At 58.4% G+C, this 17364-nt stretch overlaps 1 protein-coding gene across 3 annotated transcripts in view; it reads right to left on the reverse strand.

The window, feature by feature from the left end:
- The window catches only part of SDK1 (sidekick cell adhesion molecule 1), an 883892-nt gene that overhangs the window by 63895 nt on the left and 802633 nt on the right, over positions 1-17364 (reverse strand). For all 3 annotated transcript variants that reach the window (XM_045075163.1, XM_045075162.1, XM_045075164.1), the window contains exons 29-32: positions 14943-15137; positions 12034-12235; positions 7804-7907; positions 5355-5425 (exon numbers count right to left, since the gene is read on the reverse strand). In XM_045075163.1, the coding sequence (XP_044931098.1) occupies positions 5355-5425; positions 7804-7907; positions 12034-12235; positions 14943-15137 (572 nt within the window). The remainder of the gene's footprint in view (positions 1-5354; positions 5426-7803; positions 7908-12033; positions 12236-14942; positions 15138-17364) is intronic.

Below are 17364 nucleotides of genomic sequence, written 5' to 3' on the forward strand. Positions count from 1 at the left end.
CTTACATGGACACAGGGTTTTCAGAGCTTGCAGTTATGATGTCACACTGCAGTAGGGAGGGCTCTCATTCAATGACTGGTTGCTTTTTCAGAGGGTAATTTGTTTGCATATAGAGTCCTGAGTCCTGCAAATACAAGCTAAACCTCCCAACCCCTGCCAAGCCCCCAAAGTATCTACGGGTCTTTTCAATGACACCCAAAGACAAAAGGACCACCTTCAAGCCTGAAGGTCACGAACAGCACAGCTGCTTGAAAACATAATGGCAAACTTTGGACGGATGAACACGAGCAAAGTATCATAATTGCTAATTCACACGGGGAGCCTGTGTTCCACATTATCAGTTGCTGAACATGAAGACAGAGCATATTTGGAGAAGCAATTTAGGGTCTAGCCATCATTTGACAAATACTGAAGCAATAAGAAGATCCAAAGGTCCTTGGGAGAGCCCCTTGGGCACAGCCCTGGGAGAGCTTCATGGGAGCCGGAAGCAGAGATGGGCAATGTGCTGTGATACTGTGACTTAGGAGAAGAGTATCTATTTCATCATTCAGATGAGCCAAATATGTTCCTCATACATGTGTCTTTGTCCAGAGTGACAAAGCTGTCACTTGTTATGTGAATGAGAATATGGGCTGGTCACCAGGAAAACCAACCTTGTGATCAGAGGGTTGGGACTTTCGGTCCCATCCCTGACTTCTGGGGACAGGAGAGGGGAGTTTCAATCAATGGCCAATGGTCAGTGCTTTCATCAGTCAAGCGTGTGCAATGAAGTAATCAGGACAGCCCTAGAGGATGGGGTTCAGAGAGCTCCCGAGTCCGTGAACATGCAGAGATCCGGGGTGGAGGGCATGGGAGCTCTGTGCCCCTCCCCCAGACCCTGTCTGGTGCATATCTTCCATCTGGAAGAGGCAACAGGCAGCAAACACCCCACACAGGGTGGGTGTGTCCACGCACATCATGGGGCTGGAGGATGGAGGGGAAGGGCCGAGGCCATAGATCCTGGGCTCACGGACACTTCTGATGAAGGAGGAGAGGGTGCTTTCGAGGCACAAGGAGAAGAGGCCACATCCACATCCAACAGGTGCAGCTGCTACCTGTGACACAGTGGGACACACCCTGATGCTTCCCTCTGGGCTTGAGGAGGGGCACAGGTGGCCACGTAGCCTGGGGGCAGCCTCGTGAAGTCTGCGGTAGGTCCTGGGCACAGGAAGGGTAGGCTCCATGGCAACTCTGGGGCCTGCCAACATGGGATTTGGAATTGGGTTTAACCACTCCTTCTATTTCTAGAGTTTGGAGAAAACACATCTGTCATTCGTGAAAGACTCTGGACCCCCTGGGAGGTATCAGTAGGGCAGCTCCGTGTGACACATGGAGAATTCTAGAAGCCATGGGCCATGTTCAGGCTCTAGATTCGAGTCCTGGCTCCTTGCAGTGTGGGCTTGGGCTGGTGGCTTGCCCACCCAGGCTCAGCCCTGTGTTCATAGTGGGTGGAAATCTGGCCCGATGGGGTCTAGCGCCTCCTGCGACTCTGGACAGAAGGTTCCCTTTCAGCCACAGATCTGCTCTATAGCCCTCGGTCCTGACCACACTGCAACTGCCGTTTCTGCCTCCACACTGACTGGTCATAAGTCCAGGGCTATATATTTTCGTTGCTGTTTCCCTGCAGCACCCCTGATAAGCTTTGGTCATGGCGGGCACTCACTTAGGGCTTATGGTTGTGAGCTAGATTTGCTGACATCCAAGATCACCCCATCTCGGGTTGGTTTCATCCTGGACTGCTTCTCTGTCTGGGAGACACTGTAGCACAGGAAGCCTTAGAAAACCTGGTTCCAACGTGCCTTCCCTTGATGCCTGGTGCTGAGTCCCAGGGGCTGTCACACCCTTAAGCCTCTACCCAGCTGTGGGTGATGCCCAGATGCCCATCTCTGCCATTTACCTGGGAGCATAGAGCGGGGGAGCGTTCATCTTGCAAAACACAGTCAGAAGCCCCCTCCCAGCTCCCCCTCCACTGTCTTCCCAGTAACACATCCTAGGGCTCTGCCCAGTGAACAGAAGCTCTGCAAGGCCTGGAGTCTGGCTTATCCACCTCTGGGTGCTCAGACCCTACACAGGAGCTGGTCCTCTGCAGGGGATGGAGCCCATGTGAGAGAAGGAACAAACCCCAAACATATCTTGAAGAGCCCTGTGGCCCTCTCTCCTCTTTCTGGGTGGTGGTCATGCTCCTCTGTGGAAGGCGCTTGTCACAGCCCTGAGTTCACACTCTGCTGGGGCCCATGTGCACGATGTGATCTATTGCTAAGAAGTTTTTAGTTTTTGGTTTTTTTTTGTTGTTGTTGTTTTGCTAAAAAAATGGCCTGAAAATTCACTTAGGGAAATCTCTAGCTACCCCAGGGGGGAACTCCACTTGAGTGACAGACTATATGAGCCACTGGAAGTTTCTGAGCAGCCAGCTTCAATGTTGTGAGCAACTCAGAAAGGCCGGTGTCCATTATGAGTGGCACTCAGTGTGAACACAGTGCCGCCACTGTCTAGAACACACGCTCAAATCCTCAGATTTCAAATTGTGCTGGATCCCATGAAAGGCAGGGATTGATTATCCTACCAGGAAAAATCAAACCTGACAAGTTTCTACAGAGGAGACGTTTAAGTGGGTCAGCAGCCTTGAAATTACAGGCGGTGTTCGCATTTTTAAACAAATTACTGGAAAAAAAGGGGTTTACAGGTGAAACATTTCATTTGGAATGCAAATCTATATTTAAACATAGTCTCTTTGTTCTGTTCGTGCTGATTTAGTAAATTACTCATAATTTTAATTATACTTCAACTGCCTGGCGGTTGACAAGCATTTATTTCTACAATACATCATATTGACCACCTCCTGCTCTGGGCTTCTTGCAATTAGTTTGTTCTGCTGGGCTCTGAACGGGGACAGCTGATGGACACGCATGCCAAGTTCCTTTGGTACAGCTCTCCCCCATTCACAGAGCTGTCCAACCACAACCATGGGGCTCGGAGCCCCCCGCGGGCGTGGGGGCCGGGACGGCGGGGGACGACAGCCACCGTGTGGAGGTGATGGTCCATCCAAGCCTCCAAGCTGCTTTTATAGGAAAAGAGCTTACCTAGTTACCGGCCAGCCAATTGCTACATGTACAAAGAAAATGCTAAATTTCTGGTAAAATTTAGCACAGTAGAGAAGACCAACTTTTGGGTCGATTAAGTTAGTAGAGGATGGGGAACAGAAGCTCTTGGGACCTTGAATTCCCACTTTGAAAGTCTCCCACCTCCCACCAAAGGCCCTAATGAAAGTCAGGGGTTTGAGACCTAACAGACCTGCCTCAGAGCCCCTGGAGGTCACCTTTGACTTCCCATTTTTACAGAGAAAGAACGGGAGCCGGAGAGGCCTGCTGGGGTCATGTCATCCACTGGCAAACAGGGGTCTGCGGACCTAGAGCCAGTGGGGCCCCAAGACAAGCTCAGGGGATGAGGCCGCCCAGAGGCAGTGGGGGAGCCAGCCCCATGTTTTCCCCACACTCTGGTGAGGCTGCGAAAGACAGAACGCCAAGCAGTGAGTTTCCACGTTCACTGGAAGACATCTGGAACTGTCTCCTGATCACCTGTAAGGGATCCCTCACTTCTGAGACATGTCACTTGGCAGTGGAGTGAAGGAGGAGCCCACTCCATCAGTACCTGGAGAGTCTGCGTGTGGCTCGGAGCCCAGGCTATGTACATCTGGCTCTCATCCCTTCCAGAGCCACCGTGGCAAGTCTGTTCGTTTGACCCGCATGGAGTTTCCACCTGTGCTCCTTGCTCGGGGTCAAACTGCACTTGAGTGGAACTAACAGCCAGGCTGCCACCAAGCTGCCCCACCAGGGTAGACAGCGGGAACCTTGAGCAGTTAGGAGCCACTCCGAGAATTCTGCGAGCCCCCTCATGGCCGACACCCGCATCCCAGCCCTGTCTGCCTGCCCTGACTTCCCGCCCAGCACCCTGCTCTGTTAGCAGCCCTGGGAGGCCGGGAGGGATCCTGACTTCTCTCCCTCTTGCTCCTTGCTGGGCACCAGTTCTAGCCTGGAGGGGTCTCTGGCATGCTCTGTCCCGGCCTACAAGGCCCCTGGAGGCAGTCCCTGTAGGACAGTTCCCCCGAGGGCCTCCTCTAGGTGCCCCGGTACAAACATGGGTGGTTTACCCACCCACGCCCTCTGGGCCATCCCTTTCCAAGGGAGTCCCTTCCAGTCCTCCCCTCTTGCCAGCCTCTGCCCTTGGCTGGGCACAGCCTCTGCCTCTCTAAGCCACAGTTTGCTCTAAGTTTCAACATTACCTGGGCCCCTAAATCTCCTGACCTCGAACCGTCCCCTCCTGCCCGCCTGGTCTGGATGTGATGTCGGCACTCTCCTGGACGATCTCATTGACAGAAGCAGCTCGGCTGCACGGGCCCCTCCATGGACCACCAGCCCAGTGTGGCCACAGTGGACACAGACCGGCACACCTGCTCCCTGCTCCGACCCCACGGCCCCGGCTCTAGGCCCTGCCCTCCTCTGGAAGGCCACCCCATTCTGGCCTCAGGAACTTCCCTGGCTGCCCAGAGCTCCCACGACTTTCTCATTGCTGCCCTCGGCCCTGCCTGTTGCTGTGCCGGTTCTGTCCGGCCTGAGTCCAGACCAGCTGCTGAGCCCTACCACCTGGCCTGGTTGAGCCCTCTCCACAGACCTATAGGCACCCTCGCTGGGCTTGCCCGGGGCCAGGGCAGCCCTCCACGCAGTTCTCCCCTCTCTTATTTTTGTCTTCCATGTACGTTGCTGTTGACAAGAGTATCCAAATTGGAAATGAGGCCAAGAGAGAGCAGAGTGTCCTTTTGACATCATGTTACTGTTCACGGCCCCCCAATGTTACTTGATTGTCTAGGATAAGGTGCCTTGACGGGACTGTTCCCTGGGAATTAACACCGGGCACTCAGGGAGGATGCACGTAACCCCGTGGGTATTTTGTCTGTTAGTAGATGATTCCTGTAGAAAAGATCACTCCCCAGCCTATGGTTTCCCTGCCCTGTCCAATGCCACCTCGTTCTGTGTGTACCACGGAGGCCTGCTGGACCGTCCTTCCCCAACAGCCTGGAACACTCAGCTCAGATGCCCCGTACCAGCCCTGCCATCCTGTTGGCCCTCCCAGGGAGCCGTGCTCAGGCCCCTTCCCGCAGCGCAGCTCAGGGGGTCCGTGGTGCTCCCCCCTGCAGTGGGCATGCCAACTACGCAGAGTCCCGTGGCCTGCCACCGACCCTCAGACATGGGGTCCAGCACCGGGCAGGTTCCAGCCTCAGATGCAGGTTCAGGACACACCCTGCCCTTCCCGGGCCTTACCCGCCACTGGATCAGGACCGAGGAGGTGGTGTGCGGTGTCACCGAGATGAAACTTGGAGGCTCTCCCGGAACTGGAATCCAAGAAAGGAGAAAGCGAGGATTAGCGGGTTCTGCTTGTACTTGGCTGCTGTTCCGGAGCCAGCTCCCTCCTGGTTCTGGCGGGGAGGCAGGGCCAGGGACCCGCTGGTGGGGTGGGGGAGGGGGTGGGCGGCTGGGGAAGCGGGCAAGCCAGCATCCCTGCCTCCGCCTCCCTCCCTTCCCTGTAGTTGTCCTCCACCTGCGGAGCCCAGCTCCCGCCCAGACTGGATCCTGATGGATGTGACAAGATAATGTCCTGCTTTTGTCCCTACCGCCCCCCAGCCCCCAGCAGACCCACACAGGACATACAAAGGCGCTGGGCTATCTTTGGGAACCCTGCCTGGGGAGCCTTCCTGCTGTCCCCCATCTTCTCAGGGGCTCTCCCTGAAGGAGAGGGAGCATTTGTTGGAGGTACTTAAATCAGAGAGGCTCTGACTGGGACAAAGAGCCCATCCAGGCCTGAGTGCTCTTAGTTTCAGACACTAAGGGAGGGAGGCTGAGTTCTGGGGTGGAGGGAACGGCCGCTATTTTCGGGGCAGCGGCCGTGACCGCTTGGCTCTGCTCTCTGGAGGGATACGGTCAGTTTGGCTCTGCTCGTGGCCATGGCTGTGCCCTCCATGCTGGAAACTACAGTCCTGCCCCATTCGAATGTCCCGCGCCCCTCCTTGGACACGCCTTCCCTACACCTCCGCTCCCACTGAACCTGTGCGGTCCCAGTTGGCATGCTAGGTTGGCTTTTTCATGGCTGCTCACTCTAAGGTCCCAAGACTGTGTACCAGATGCTCACCAAGAGTCACTGAGTGGAACAACTGAGGCTGTTGTCCCCATCCTGCACCTACCTGACCGTCTCAGACTCGGACTCTTGGTCACCGGCTCTGCGTCTCCTCCACACCTGCTGGGGCACCCAGCACCTGGGACATGCTGGCATCAGCCTCACCTACAGCCCCCTGCCTTCTGGGGAGCCCCCTAGCCTGTGCTCTCTGGCCTCCTGCTGGCCTGAGGTCCACGGTGGACCCTTACCCAGCTTTCTGGGATTTCACGCTGGATTGAGGGGGTCTCACACCTCAGCCACCACAACAAGGAAATGTTTATCAGTGAGCGATCCACACATCTAGCCCAGGGCTCCCCCAGCCCCGGAGTCTGTCCGTCCCAGCAGATCTTTTGTTCTGGAGACAATATAGCCCAAACACAATACAGTCGACACAAGAGGACTGCAAATCTCGGAAGAGGAAGAGGACAGGGTCGTGCGGCCAAAGACAGGATTTCAGTAACAAAGGATGCAGATAGGCCTTTGGGAACCTGGAGAGGCCTTCAAATGCTTTTTTTTTCCCCCAACAGGCCAGTTCAGCAGGAGCCCAAGCCATGTAAGGGCAAAGGGAGTCTATGATATCTTCCTCACTGGCCTGCGATTTCCTTAGACTCGCCAACAAAATTAGCTTGCTGCATTTCCCTCTTTCTTTTAAGCATCAGTGCTTCTCCCAAATAGAACCCCAGCTGTGTTAAATGTAAGACGAGAAGACGAGCCACAAAGACAACCACAGGGTTTCTGGCAGGGCCTGTCCCAGCGGCAGTGGGAACCCTGGGTGTACATGATCTCTGCGTGAGGCCCAGAAGCTGGAAGGTTCCCCCTGAACCCCTCCTGTTGGTCCCCAGCTTGCCTGAGGCCTCATGTTGGTGAAGGCAGGCTCCTGGCTTAAAAAGGAGAAACATGGCAACGTGGTGAGTCAGTTCCCAATGCCATTGGGGGAGCTAAAGGCTCAGGCCTGCAGCCCGAGATCCAAACCCCCGCATCTGCAAGGCAAGAGCGATCCTCCCGCCCTAGAAGTCGGCCTGCCAGCAGGCCTGGCAGGATTGGCGCCCGAACTCACAAGGATCTTCGGGCCTGCTCCTCTGAGGTGGGAGAGGGCGGGTAAGAACCACCTAGAGCTCTCGGGGGATCTTAGCTCCTTCACTTCCCTGGGCTTCCGTCAAAGGGCAAAACTGTGGAGTGGTTCGTGAATGAGAAAAATGGGGAAACCACTCAAAACGCAGCTACCCTTCCATATTTATTTTTAATGACCCTATAAATTATTCAATTTCTCGGATGCTAATGGATTGTAGGGTTTTGGAAACCAATCAAAGGAACCTCCGTTCCACTGGCCAGTCCTTGAAGTCGGCTTCAGGACCACAGGCTGTACGGAGCTCCGAGCAGTCTTCTGCTAACTGAATCCTCCTGCTCGCCAGTCATCGCCCTCCCTCCCCGGCGCGACCCCTTCCTGGCTCGGGATGAAAGCGGGGCCTCTCTCCCTGGGAGCCCTTGTCTTAGGGTCCAAAGGCAGCAGCCGGCCAGGGGCCCGTGTCTACACCCCTGCCTGGGTCCCAGCTGGCTCACCGTCCTGCAGCGTGGTCACTGCATCCGTCTCTGCACTGAAGTCACTGTCGCCGATGTCATTGGTCGCTTTCAGGCGCAACTTGTAGGAAGTGAAGGGTCTCAGCCTGAAACACAGATGAGCCGTAAGGGCCTGAGCCCTTCCCTGTCCTGCCCCACGCTCTGCCCATAGGGAACAGGCAGCCGGGAAGAGGCCCTCGCTCAGGGACCAGGAATCCGTCCTGCTCCTGCCTGGGGCGGCCCTCAGGCAGCCGGCACTATCCTCCCCACCTACCCCCAGCGGCTGAACGTCCTGGCCCGAGGGTGGCTGTTTTACACCGGGCTCTTCCTGTAATTAGAGCCTCTCCTGCAAAGCAAATCACCGCTCTCTGAGGGACTCAAGAATTTCTCAGGAGGAGCTAATTACCGCAGCCCTCACACGATTCAGAGCGTGAAACCCCGGCCTGCCTCGCCGCTTCCTCGCCCGCCCGCCAGCGCACCTTCGTGGAGGCCCGCCTGTCCCTTGTCCCCACAGAGGGCCCGGCCAGGCAGTGTGATTTCCATTGTAGGGATGAGAAAACTGAGGCCTGGCCCCATTAAAGTCCCTTGTCCCTGGCTTGGCCAGGACTGGAGGAGGATCTGTCTTGAGGCTGCCTCTAAGACCAAGGTAAGGCCAACTGTCCGTTGGAAACAGGGGAAAACACCCCCAACTGTCTGCTGAAAGGGATTTGAGGGGCCCTAACAGTCCGGGTGCATGGATCGCGGCCGCCGCGCAGGCCTGCCTGCCTCCCTCCATTGACCCGGTCAGTGTGGATGGTCTGAGCTAAGCTCTGTACCACACAGACACTGGAACAGTCCTCTAAGCAGATGAGCTGCAGTCTTCCTTGGGTCCCTGGCTGGCCGGCTCCTCTGGCTGTCCTTGCTGTGACTTCTAAAGGAGCTGATGAGGAAAACAGCCGCCCCTGCCCCATGGACCGCTTCGCTGTTTGGGGCAAAGCTCTGCCCATGTCCATCTCCCGGACCAGGAGAGCTGGGTGGCTCTGACTCTGCCTGCTCGCCCAGCTACTGGTGGGCAGACCCTCACTGCCTCCAAGCCAGTCCTCTGTCCCCCTCCCAGGCCAACCTGGAAACTCATGGGTTTCAAACCGAGCACCGTGGAACACCAGAAGCTCTGAGGGGTTCTCTAGGAGACCAGGGGGGCTCCCATGCCCTCTGAGTTAGCCAATAGCAGCCCCACTCCCAACTGGTTTGCAAGTGGGATCTGGGGAATTCTTGGCCTAGAGGAAGAATTCTGCATTTTCAAAGACCGATGACCATCTGTGGACACAGGATTGGAAGAATCTTCCTCTGTATTTTCACATGCCCTCCTGCCTAAGACAGGATTGCACTGGTTCTCTGTCAGCCCCCGAAGGTACTCTGTCGGCTCTTCCGTGCCACGGCTGGTCTGTGACCGCAGGCCTGTCTCCTGGCCTCTCTGTGCCCCGGTTCCAGCTGGAGAAGCCATGCCAGGTGACCTTGCCTTGGCCCTGGCTGTCCTGGGGGCGCTTCCAAAGTTCCACCCTTAACAATGATCTTTGCTCGCAGCTTCTGGGGGAGCTATCCTTTATCAAGTTAAAACAAATAACTTCCCATCTGTTCCTAGCTTCCTAGGAGCTATTTTATCTAATTCTTGTGACAACCGCATGGTTTTCTCCTTTGGTTCCTGCCTCAAACACCTGAGGCCCCACATTTGCATTAGCTTCTCCTCAGATTAAAAGGCGGCCCAGGGCAGTTGCCAGGAGCGAGCACTCTGGAGCCAACCTGCCCCCACACTGACCCCCACATCACCTCGGGCATGTCGATGAGCTGCAGGCGCCTCACCTGGGCCGACCGGAGCAGGGGGTCGTGAGATGGTTGTGTGGATGGCGTTGAGAAGCGCTTAGAAGAGACTGACACAGGCAGCGCGCTCACTGAATCCTCGCTGCTCTCCCCATCAGGACCCTCTGGCCACAGCTCACAAGGCTTCAGGAAGAGCCCGTGCCCTGAGCGCTGTCCTCTAGGCCTGTCCATCCCCTCACCAGCCCCACCGTGATTTGTAAGGAACAGTTTGCTTCCTTGACAACAGTCTGCCTTCCCCACAGGGACACACACCGCGGTGGCCTCTTTCACTGCTATGCCCCGAGCACAAAGAACAAGGCCTGGTGCCCAGGAGGTGCTCAGTGGGTCTCTGTGAAGGAAGGGAGGGAAGGAGGGATGAAGGGCGTGGGATTCAGGAGGCGTGAGCGACAACGCAGGTGCAACAGCTTGGCGTCTGGCATGCGCCGGCGCGTGGGAAACGACCCCCGTCCTTGAATTCAGCGCTTATGCTCACTCAGCGCGTTACATTTAGGACACACGTCAGACGCATCATTGATCCGTTTGTGTTTAGCACCTCACTGTTTTCCAGCGCTTTCAGAATATGAGGCCAGTGGCAGCTCCTCCGTTCCCACCCCCCAGGGGGGCACACAGCAGGGGTGAGGTACGCATGTCAGATGGCTGGAAGAGTCCACCCCGGTCTCAGGTCAAGGGGAGGGTGTGTAGAGAGCAGGAAGCTGAGTTCCCAGCACGAGGCCCACTTCTGGCCCCCTGCATACCAGGACCCCGAGCTGTCTGGGGGGGCACGCAGGGCAAACCCTCGCCTGAGTAGGAAGCCCAGCAGGTGACTTTCCCGGGAACCTGGCCCTCGGTGTGTGTCTGCTGATGGGCGCGGGGGCCTGGAGGGGACTGACCACAGCGTGTCCCACACCAGATCAGACTGTCACTCGGCAAACTTCCAGTGGGAAGTCCCCTGCACACACTCGTCTGATCTCAGGAGGCCCTGGGACAGAGGAGGCCACTGGAGTTTAGTTTTCTCCTCTCTTTCAGAGGAGAGTGCGGCCGAGTGGTTCATGAAGCCCCCTGGGCACACTGGGCCATGCCTCCCGAGGCCCGGAGTTGTGCCGGGGGTGGGTTTTCTGGGCTCTGGGGGCAGTGAGGGGTGGGCAACCAGCGGAGATCTCCGAGGGGCCAAGAGCAGGGCCTCTCGGGTGGTGTAGCTGCTGTTCAAAGGGTATGAGGGGCACTGGCAGAAAGCTGGGGGACAGAGAGGGACTGCTTTGCATGGCCTTCTGAGATGGCGGCCTGGTCGCTGCCGTCCGTTCCGGAGGCAGATCTCGGGCTCCCAGGGCTGAGAGGAACTGCGGAGTGGCCCCCCACTGTGGGTTCAATGAGAAATGTGGGTGCGATTTCCCAGCACAGGGCCCAGAACAGGGGGCAACAAGTACGTGGTGTTCTGTCTGAAAGGTGAGAGGAACATTGGCGAGCCTGGGAAATGGGGTCTAGGCCTCCTCCCCCGTCCCCATGAGCAGGGCTGGCTGGGGTACTGGCATCCTTGGAGCCCGTGGGCCACGCTCCTTTGTGGTCCCCGCATAGCCTGATGTGAGCTTCATGGAAAGTGACCACTGTCAGGGCCAGAGAAGGACAGGGAAGATGCCGGCCGGCTCCTTGGACAGGCCTGCCCACCGGAGAGACCCAGGGGGCTTCTGCAAGGTGGTGTGAGCCTGTGCAGCCCAGACCCCCCAGGTCGGGATGCAAGGTCTAAGGTCACTGCTGAGAACCCTTGCCTAGACAGTTATGTAGCCCTGGTCCCTCACCCCAGAAAAGGGTACCCTCATCTCTTACTGTAGAGGGGCGTGGGAACAGGGGAAGGGGCCCAGATGAGACCATAGGTGCCAAGAGTGAGCTACGGTGGTCAGTACCACTCCCCTCCGCCTTTGCCCGGTGGATCCCTCAGTAACTGGATAAACTCTGGGTTCTCAGGGTCCAGTGGGGACACCCCTCCCATTTCCCTGAGCAGCTATCACTAATGGATGACAGCAGCCATCGGGGCCACCGGCCGTGCCAGCTAGGAGAGAGAGCACAAAGAGAAGGTGCGAGTCTCAGCCCGTGACACCCCTTCCACACACACACCCCCACTTCTACTTCTCAGGGGCTCGGGGGCTGGAGCCCACATTTCCAGCCTCCCCGGCCCTGTGATCTGTGCCTCTTCTCTCCCTGGGGCTTGGGGCGTGCCCGCCACCTGCACAGGGCTGGACCTAGAAGGATCAACCCGGGGCAGAGGCTGGAGGGGCTCCAGGAGGGGGAGTCCTGGTCCCTGGTACAGGGAGCTAGAGAAGAGAGGGGAGCTGTCCGGCTGTGTCTCTGGCCCCCAGATTCCCTGCACTACTCCCCACGGAGGGCCCGCCTGCCCCTGGGTACCTTTCGACAGCACAGGCTGTGGCCTCATGGCTGACGGACGAGGAGTAGGTCTGCCACTCGCCCCCGGGCAGCTCTCGCACCTGCACGGTGAAGTAGCGGATGGGGGAGGCCCCGTCGCTGCCCGGGACCCACTGGAGTCGGAGGCTGCGTGCGGTCACTTCGGCCTGTGGCACCAGGAGCTCTCTCGGGGGCGCCGGCCGCTCTGCAACCGAGAGAGAACAGAGCGGGGACACGTGAGAGACTGCTGCTCCCGGAAGGCTCCCTGCGGGCAAGGGCAGAGAGGGCCGAGGAGAGGGAGTGGACTCCGGGGCCATGGCTGCTCGGACCCGCCCCAGCAGGAGCTGATTGGAGACCCTGGCTTGCTCCCGGAGCGCTGCTCTCTCTCAGACAGCAGACAGACAGTCAGACGGGAGGGTGAACCCACACGTGCTCCCCAACGACCACACGTCCCCAGGGGAGTCTCGAGAGACATCCTCTCCCTCCGGTCTTGGGCTCAGAGCATCTGTCCTGTTGAAGTCCTTTCCCTGGAAGCCACCGCGAGGCCTAAGCACAGACAGAGGCCCACTCAGCTCCCCCGGGGAGCTGCTCTGTGCCCAAAGCGCTGGTGACTGGGGATGCAGGGTACAGGGCCGGGACCTGGCTCCTGAGCTCGGATCACTTCCGTCACGCGTCTCCTTACCCCATCGATTGCAGCGGAGAAAATCCACAGAGGGAGGAATAATTGTTTAATTGTTTATCATGAAGATTATCGATCCTGTTGAGAATGTGTTGTGGGTAATAAAGCAGCGACGGCTGGCTGGCCCTGTGGTGACAGTGGGGGGAGCCCTGCCCCCTGATGTGGTCTGTGCTCCGCTGGGAACACACGCTCGGGCTGCCCGGTTCTCCTCACCCGGAGCAACAGGCCTGCGTCCCCTCATCAGCCTGGGCATCTGGCAATGGGCAAAGCTCTGCTGGGATGGGGGGGTCAGTGGGCCCTGGAAGAAAGCCCCTTGGCCCTGTGGGCCCCAGGCAGCTGGTGCGGGTGATCGGGGCACAGGTCGGGGTACAGGCTGGGATGTGGGTGTGCATCCCCCAGCCCCATCAGTAGCAGACCTGCTGTGGACCGGGGATGCCTCCTAAAAGGCACGCCCGTTTATGCTTCCATCTGGATTGAAGTCACACCAAACTATTAGCAAACCTGTGTCTTTCCCTGGGACTTAGAAAGTGCCAGATTCCCTTCTGGGGCTGTATCCACTCTGAGGAAGAAGGCAGGAGCCTTTGCGAGAGGCACTTAGGGCCCCGAGCATGACCCAGACAAGGAGGAGCTGGACGACCTGGGCAGGAGGGATTCTCCTGCGGCCTGTCCTCTGTCTGGCCAGCCCCCACCCCCAGCTGCCACCCTGTGCCAGGACCATAGGTTAGACAGTGTCTGTGCTGATAGCTAGGGCCCCGAGTGTGCTCTCTGTCTCTCCATCAGCTTCACGCTCCGGCATCTCCGGTGACTCCCAGGCTTCCGTCCTCCAGTTAACAGTAGAGGTAACTGTTGTCATTAGAGGGGCTGTGCAGTTGTCATCGTCCTTGGGGGACTGAGGCTCAGTGGTTGGTGTCGGGGGACTCACAGTGGGCTAAAGGGTTTGGGCTTCCCCCGGAAGATGGAGCCTTTGGAAGATCCAAAGCCACAGACAGGTGATGCTAGCGTCCCTCTGTTGGCCACTGGAAGGGTCAGCCGGGTGTTCTAGCCGGGGTGGCCACCGAGCAGCCGCCGGACCTTGGTGGGCCCTTCCACCTTGTGGGGCATCAGCTTCCCCACCTGCTTGGCCTGCTTGTGTGGGAATTAGAGAGAGAAGTGGGCTGCCTTGCCTGGAGCGTGGCCAGAACATGGTGAGGGCTCAGCGCTCAACAGCCTCCTTTGCCTTCTACCTTTCGTAGGTTTCAGACTGGCCCTTTGATTCTCAAGCACTTCGATTCATCTCATGCCTCCCTTAGACTGTCTGCTCTAGATTATGTCCTAGAGCGATTGCACAGGCCACGGGGACACGGGCTCACCCTCTGAGCGTGGGCGCTGCACCAGCTCTGCCCCCAGAGGCCTACGGACCGTGCTGGCCCTCGTACTTCCCAAGAGGCCACCGGGTGGGTGCCAGGGCACAGACAGGGGAAGGGCCTTGTCTGAAGTCACACAGCTCCAGAGCCTGGTGCTTGGGGACTCCCAGATGGGAGGTAGGACAGGTCATTTCTCCAAGCAAGTGCCTTCCTGTCATCCTCTTACTGAGACGTCTGGGACTAGAGCTAGGGTGGCCCTGGGGAGGGAGCTTGCTGAGGCAGATCCCAGAGCGAGGCTGGAGGGCATGTCAGGGGCTTGCTGAGATGAGAAGCCACAGCAGACTGCTGTGGGAAGAGGCGGCCTGGGGCCAGGGAAGGGTGTCCATGTCCCTGTCCCACAGCTGCGTCCCTGGCCAATAGCTGACTCTGTCTGGGCCCCACTTCTTCTGCAGAACGGGGGCTCACAGCACTTCCTTTGCCACGCTCTGGTGAAAATAAACCAAGACAACGTACAACAAGCACCTCACCAGAGCCTGGAACAGAAGCAGTGTCCATGAAGACAGATCTCTGCAGGACCGCTCGGTAGGAGATGTGTTTTTTGAGCACCTGCTCAGTGGGGTACATGGGTAGGAACATCAGAGACCTGGTGCCTCGCTTCAGGGAGCTGCCCTCAAACGTGGTGACTCAGACCCACTCTGGGCCAGTTACACAACCTCTCTGAGAGTGGAGAGGGACGTTCCTGCCTGTCCGGTAAATGTCGGGCTGTGTAGACACTCTATGGTGCAGGGTCTGCCCTGGGAAGCTGTGGCCCAGCAAGATCATGACTCCCGCTCGGGCCCAGCTCTCCGCCCCGGAGCTCCACGACAGTGGACGTGGGCCCTGGGTCTTACCTCTCTTCTCAGTGGTGATGACGGTGGCCTCCAGCGGCTCCCCCCAGCCTTGCCTCGTCTTGGCTGACAGCCTGAAGATATACGCAGACTCTGGGGCCAGCTCGGTGGCCGTGAACTGTCTCACGGTGGCACCCACCTCCACCGTGGTGAACGTGTTGGGGCTACTGCTGGCCAGGCGGTAGGCGATCTGGTACCCTGTGGGTGAGGCAGGAGGGCCATGTGTCAGTCACGTCAACCCCCCTCCAGACCCCCACATTCCCGCCACCCCCCACTCTGCTTTGTTTCCCCGATGTCCTTCCTCCTCCTCCGGCATCTGAGAAGGGGAAACGTCGCGGTGACGGACGGAGCCTTGGAACACTGGGCCCCCATGACCCTCATTCCCCTTCATTCTTCCTGCCCCCAAGATGTGGCAACAGTTTCATCTTCCCCACGGCTGCTGGAGCCCAGAGGACGAGGCGGGAACCAGCTGGTGCTCCTGAGGGGCAGGCCCAGTGCTCCCGCTTTTTCTGTCCTTCCTTGTTCCTCCCGTCACCTCCCTTCCCTCACAGGGCCAAGGGCAGTGCCTCCCTCTGGAACGGTCCTCCAAGGGCGCCCTTCTCCCATGGTTACATGTCCTTCCTCTTGGTCATCCTCCCTTATCTGCCCGCAGATCCCAGCTTTGCTGTCAGCCCCTCCTCTGTGCCCACACCCCAGGAAACCCCAACATGGCCCCCGACTTGGGGGGCTCCCCACCATGTAATCCCCCTCCTGCTGAGGAGGCAGTGGGGTGCATGTCATCTGTTCTGGGGGGCTTCTGTGGCTCTGAAGGGCTACTAAAGTTCCGTGATTATCAAGAGATTATGGGTGATCAGATGTTATTAACGACCGAGCCACCCAGCCAGGCTGTACCGAGACCCCCTCTGCCCACCTCTGAAGAAGCAGCGCCGACTATCAGCCCCAGCCTGGGATACAGCACGCGTGGCCTCCCCGCCGGCACCGACAGCTGTGTTCTGCCCTGATTAACACCAGAGCTGGTGGGGCACGGTGGCCTCCACCAACACGGATGACAGCGAGCCTGCTCTGGTGACGCAAGGACCTCCTGGGCCAGGGGACGCGGCTAGCAGAGCTGGACTCTGTCCTCCACCAGCTCGGGCTCGGCTGGCTTCCTGGGGGCGGGACAGTCGCCCACTGACCAAGCCCCAGGAACTCCACGCTGCCCTCCCGCCTCTCCGGGTGAGACGCCCCAACTCCTTTGCTGTCCTTCTCGCACCTTCTTTGGCTCAGTTGGGGCCCAGGCCTATGGGTGTCTTCCCAGCTCCCAGCTCGTCATTCATCCAACAACACGAGGAGCCCCAACTGGCCAGTCTGGGGGGGATGGTTCCATGCACCCAGCATCAAGCTGCTGACCACTGTAGGTCACTGCCATTGCCACGCAGACCAGGGGTCGGGCACACCCTGCCTGGTCCACAATGACGGCCACTCACAGGCCTGCTGTTTGCAGGACCCTGTGGTTCCTTCTCCTCCCGAGGATGACCAGCTGCCCTCTAGCCTCTGGCCAGGGTGTTCTAATAGACGACTGTCCTTTACCATTTAGGGACTGATGACCTACAGCCCAGAGAAGCCGAGCTGAGCTTCTCTGTACCCTCTTCCTACCTTTCTTTCCCTGGCCCCATTGTAGGTGGAGGTGTCTGGGGCTCTGGTGCCTTGGGACACTGGTCCCAAGCCTTTGGAGAGTCCTGGACACCTCGCCTCCTAAGGGTGAGGACACCGTGGTCACTGTAGCCACCACAGGGGCTCTCCTGCTGACCTCCTGGCTCCCTGAGCCCTCACAACAGTCAGGACAGGAAACCTACGAATCCTCACGTGGCCACAAAGCGGAGAGAGGGTAAGTGGTCTGCCAGAGGTCACATAAGAAGCCGCCAGCAGAGCTGTGCTGGGAGCCCTGAGCCAGTCCCACTTTCTTCTGAGTGATACTGTTCCTGTGAAGAGAAAACATCTGCCCCCATCCTCCAGCAAAGGGAGAGTCCCCTTGCCCAGTCCTGGCTGCTAGAGACCATGCATCGCAGCACACCAGAGTATGTCTGAGGGATGATAACATGTGGGGTGCGACCAGCACATGCTCTGAAAGCACACCTGCCCAGAGTGCGATTCAGGCTCTGGGAGTTCTCTGCTGTGCCCCCTGGGTCTCCGCATGTTAGGCTGCCTGAGGGGGCTGTGTGGCCTGGATTGACCCGCAGGGAGGGTGCCGACCATGAGTGGAGGGGAGGGAAGGGGAGCTGGGACCCAGTACCAGCTGAGCATCACGCACACTCATTCCAGGTTGTAAAGTGATCACAAAGGAAGGACTGTAGGCAGTTCCCCATCCTCTGTGGCTGCAGGACTCGGCATTCCCACCAGCTCCTCTGCCTGCCGCTCTGGATTGTCCTTGGTCACGTGGCCTCCA

Source organism: Mustela putorius, unplaced genomic scaffold (assembly GCF_011764305.1).
Source record: "Mustela putorius furo isolate JIRA1106 unplaced genomic scaffold, ASM1176430v1.1 tig00000139_pilon_pilon_pilon, whole genome shotgun sequence".
Taxonomy (NCBI): domain Eukaryota; kingdom Metazoa; phylum Chordata; class Mammalia; order Carnivora; family Mustelidae; genus Mustela; species Mustela putorius.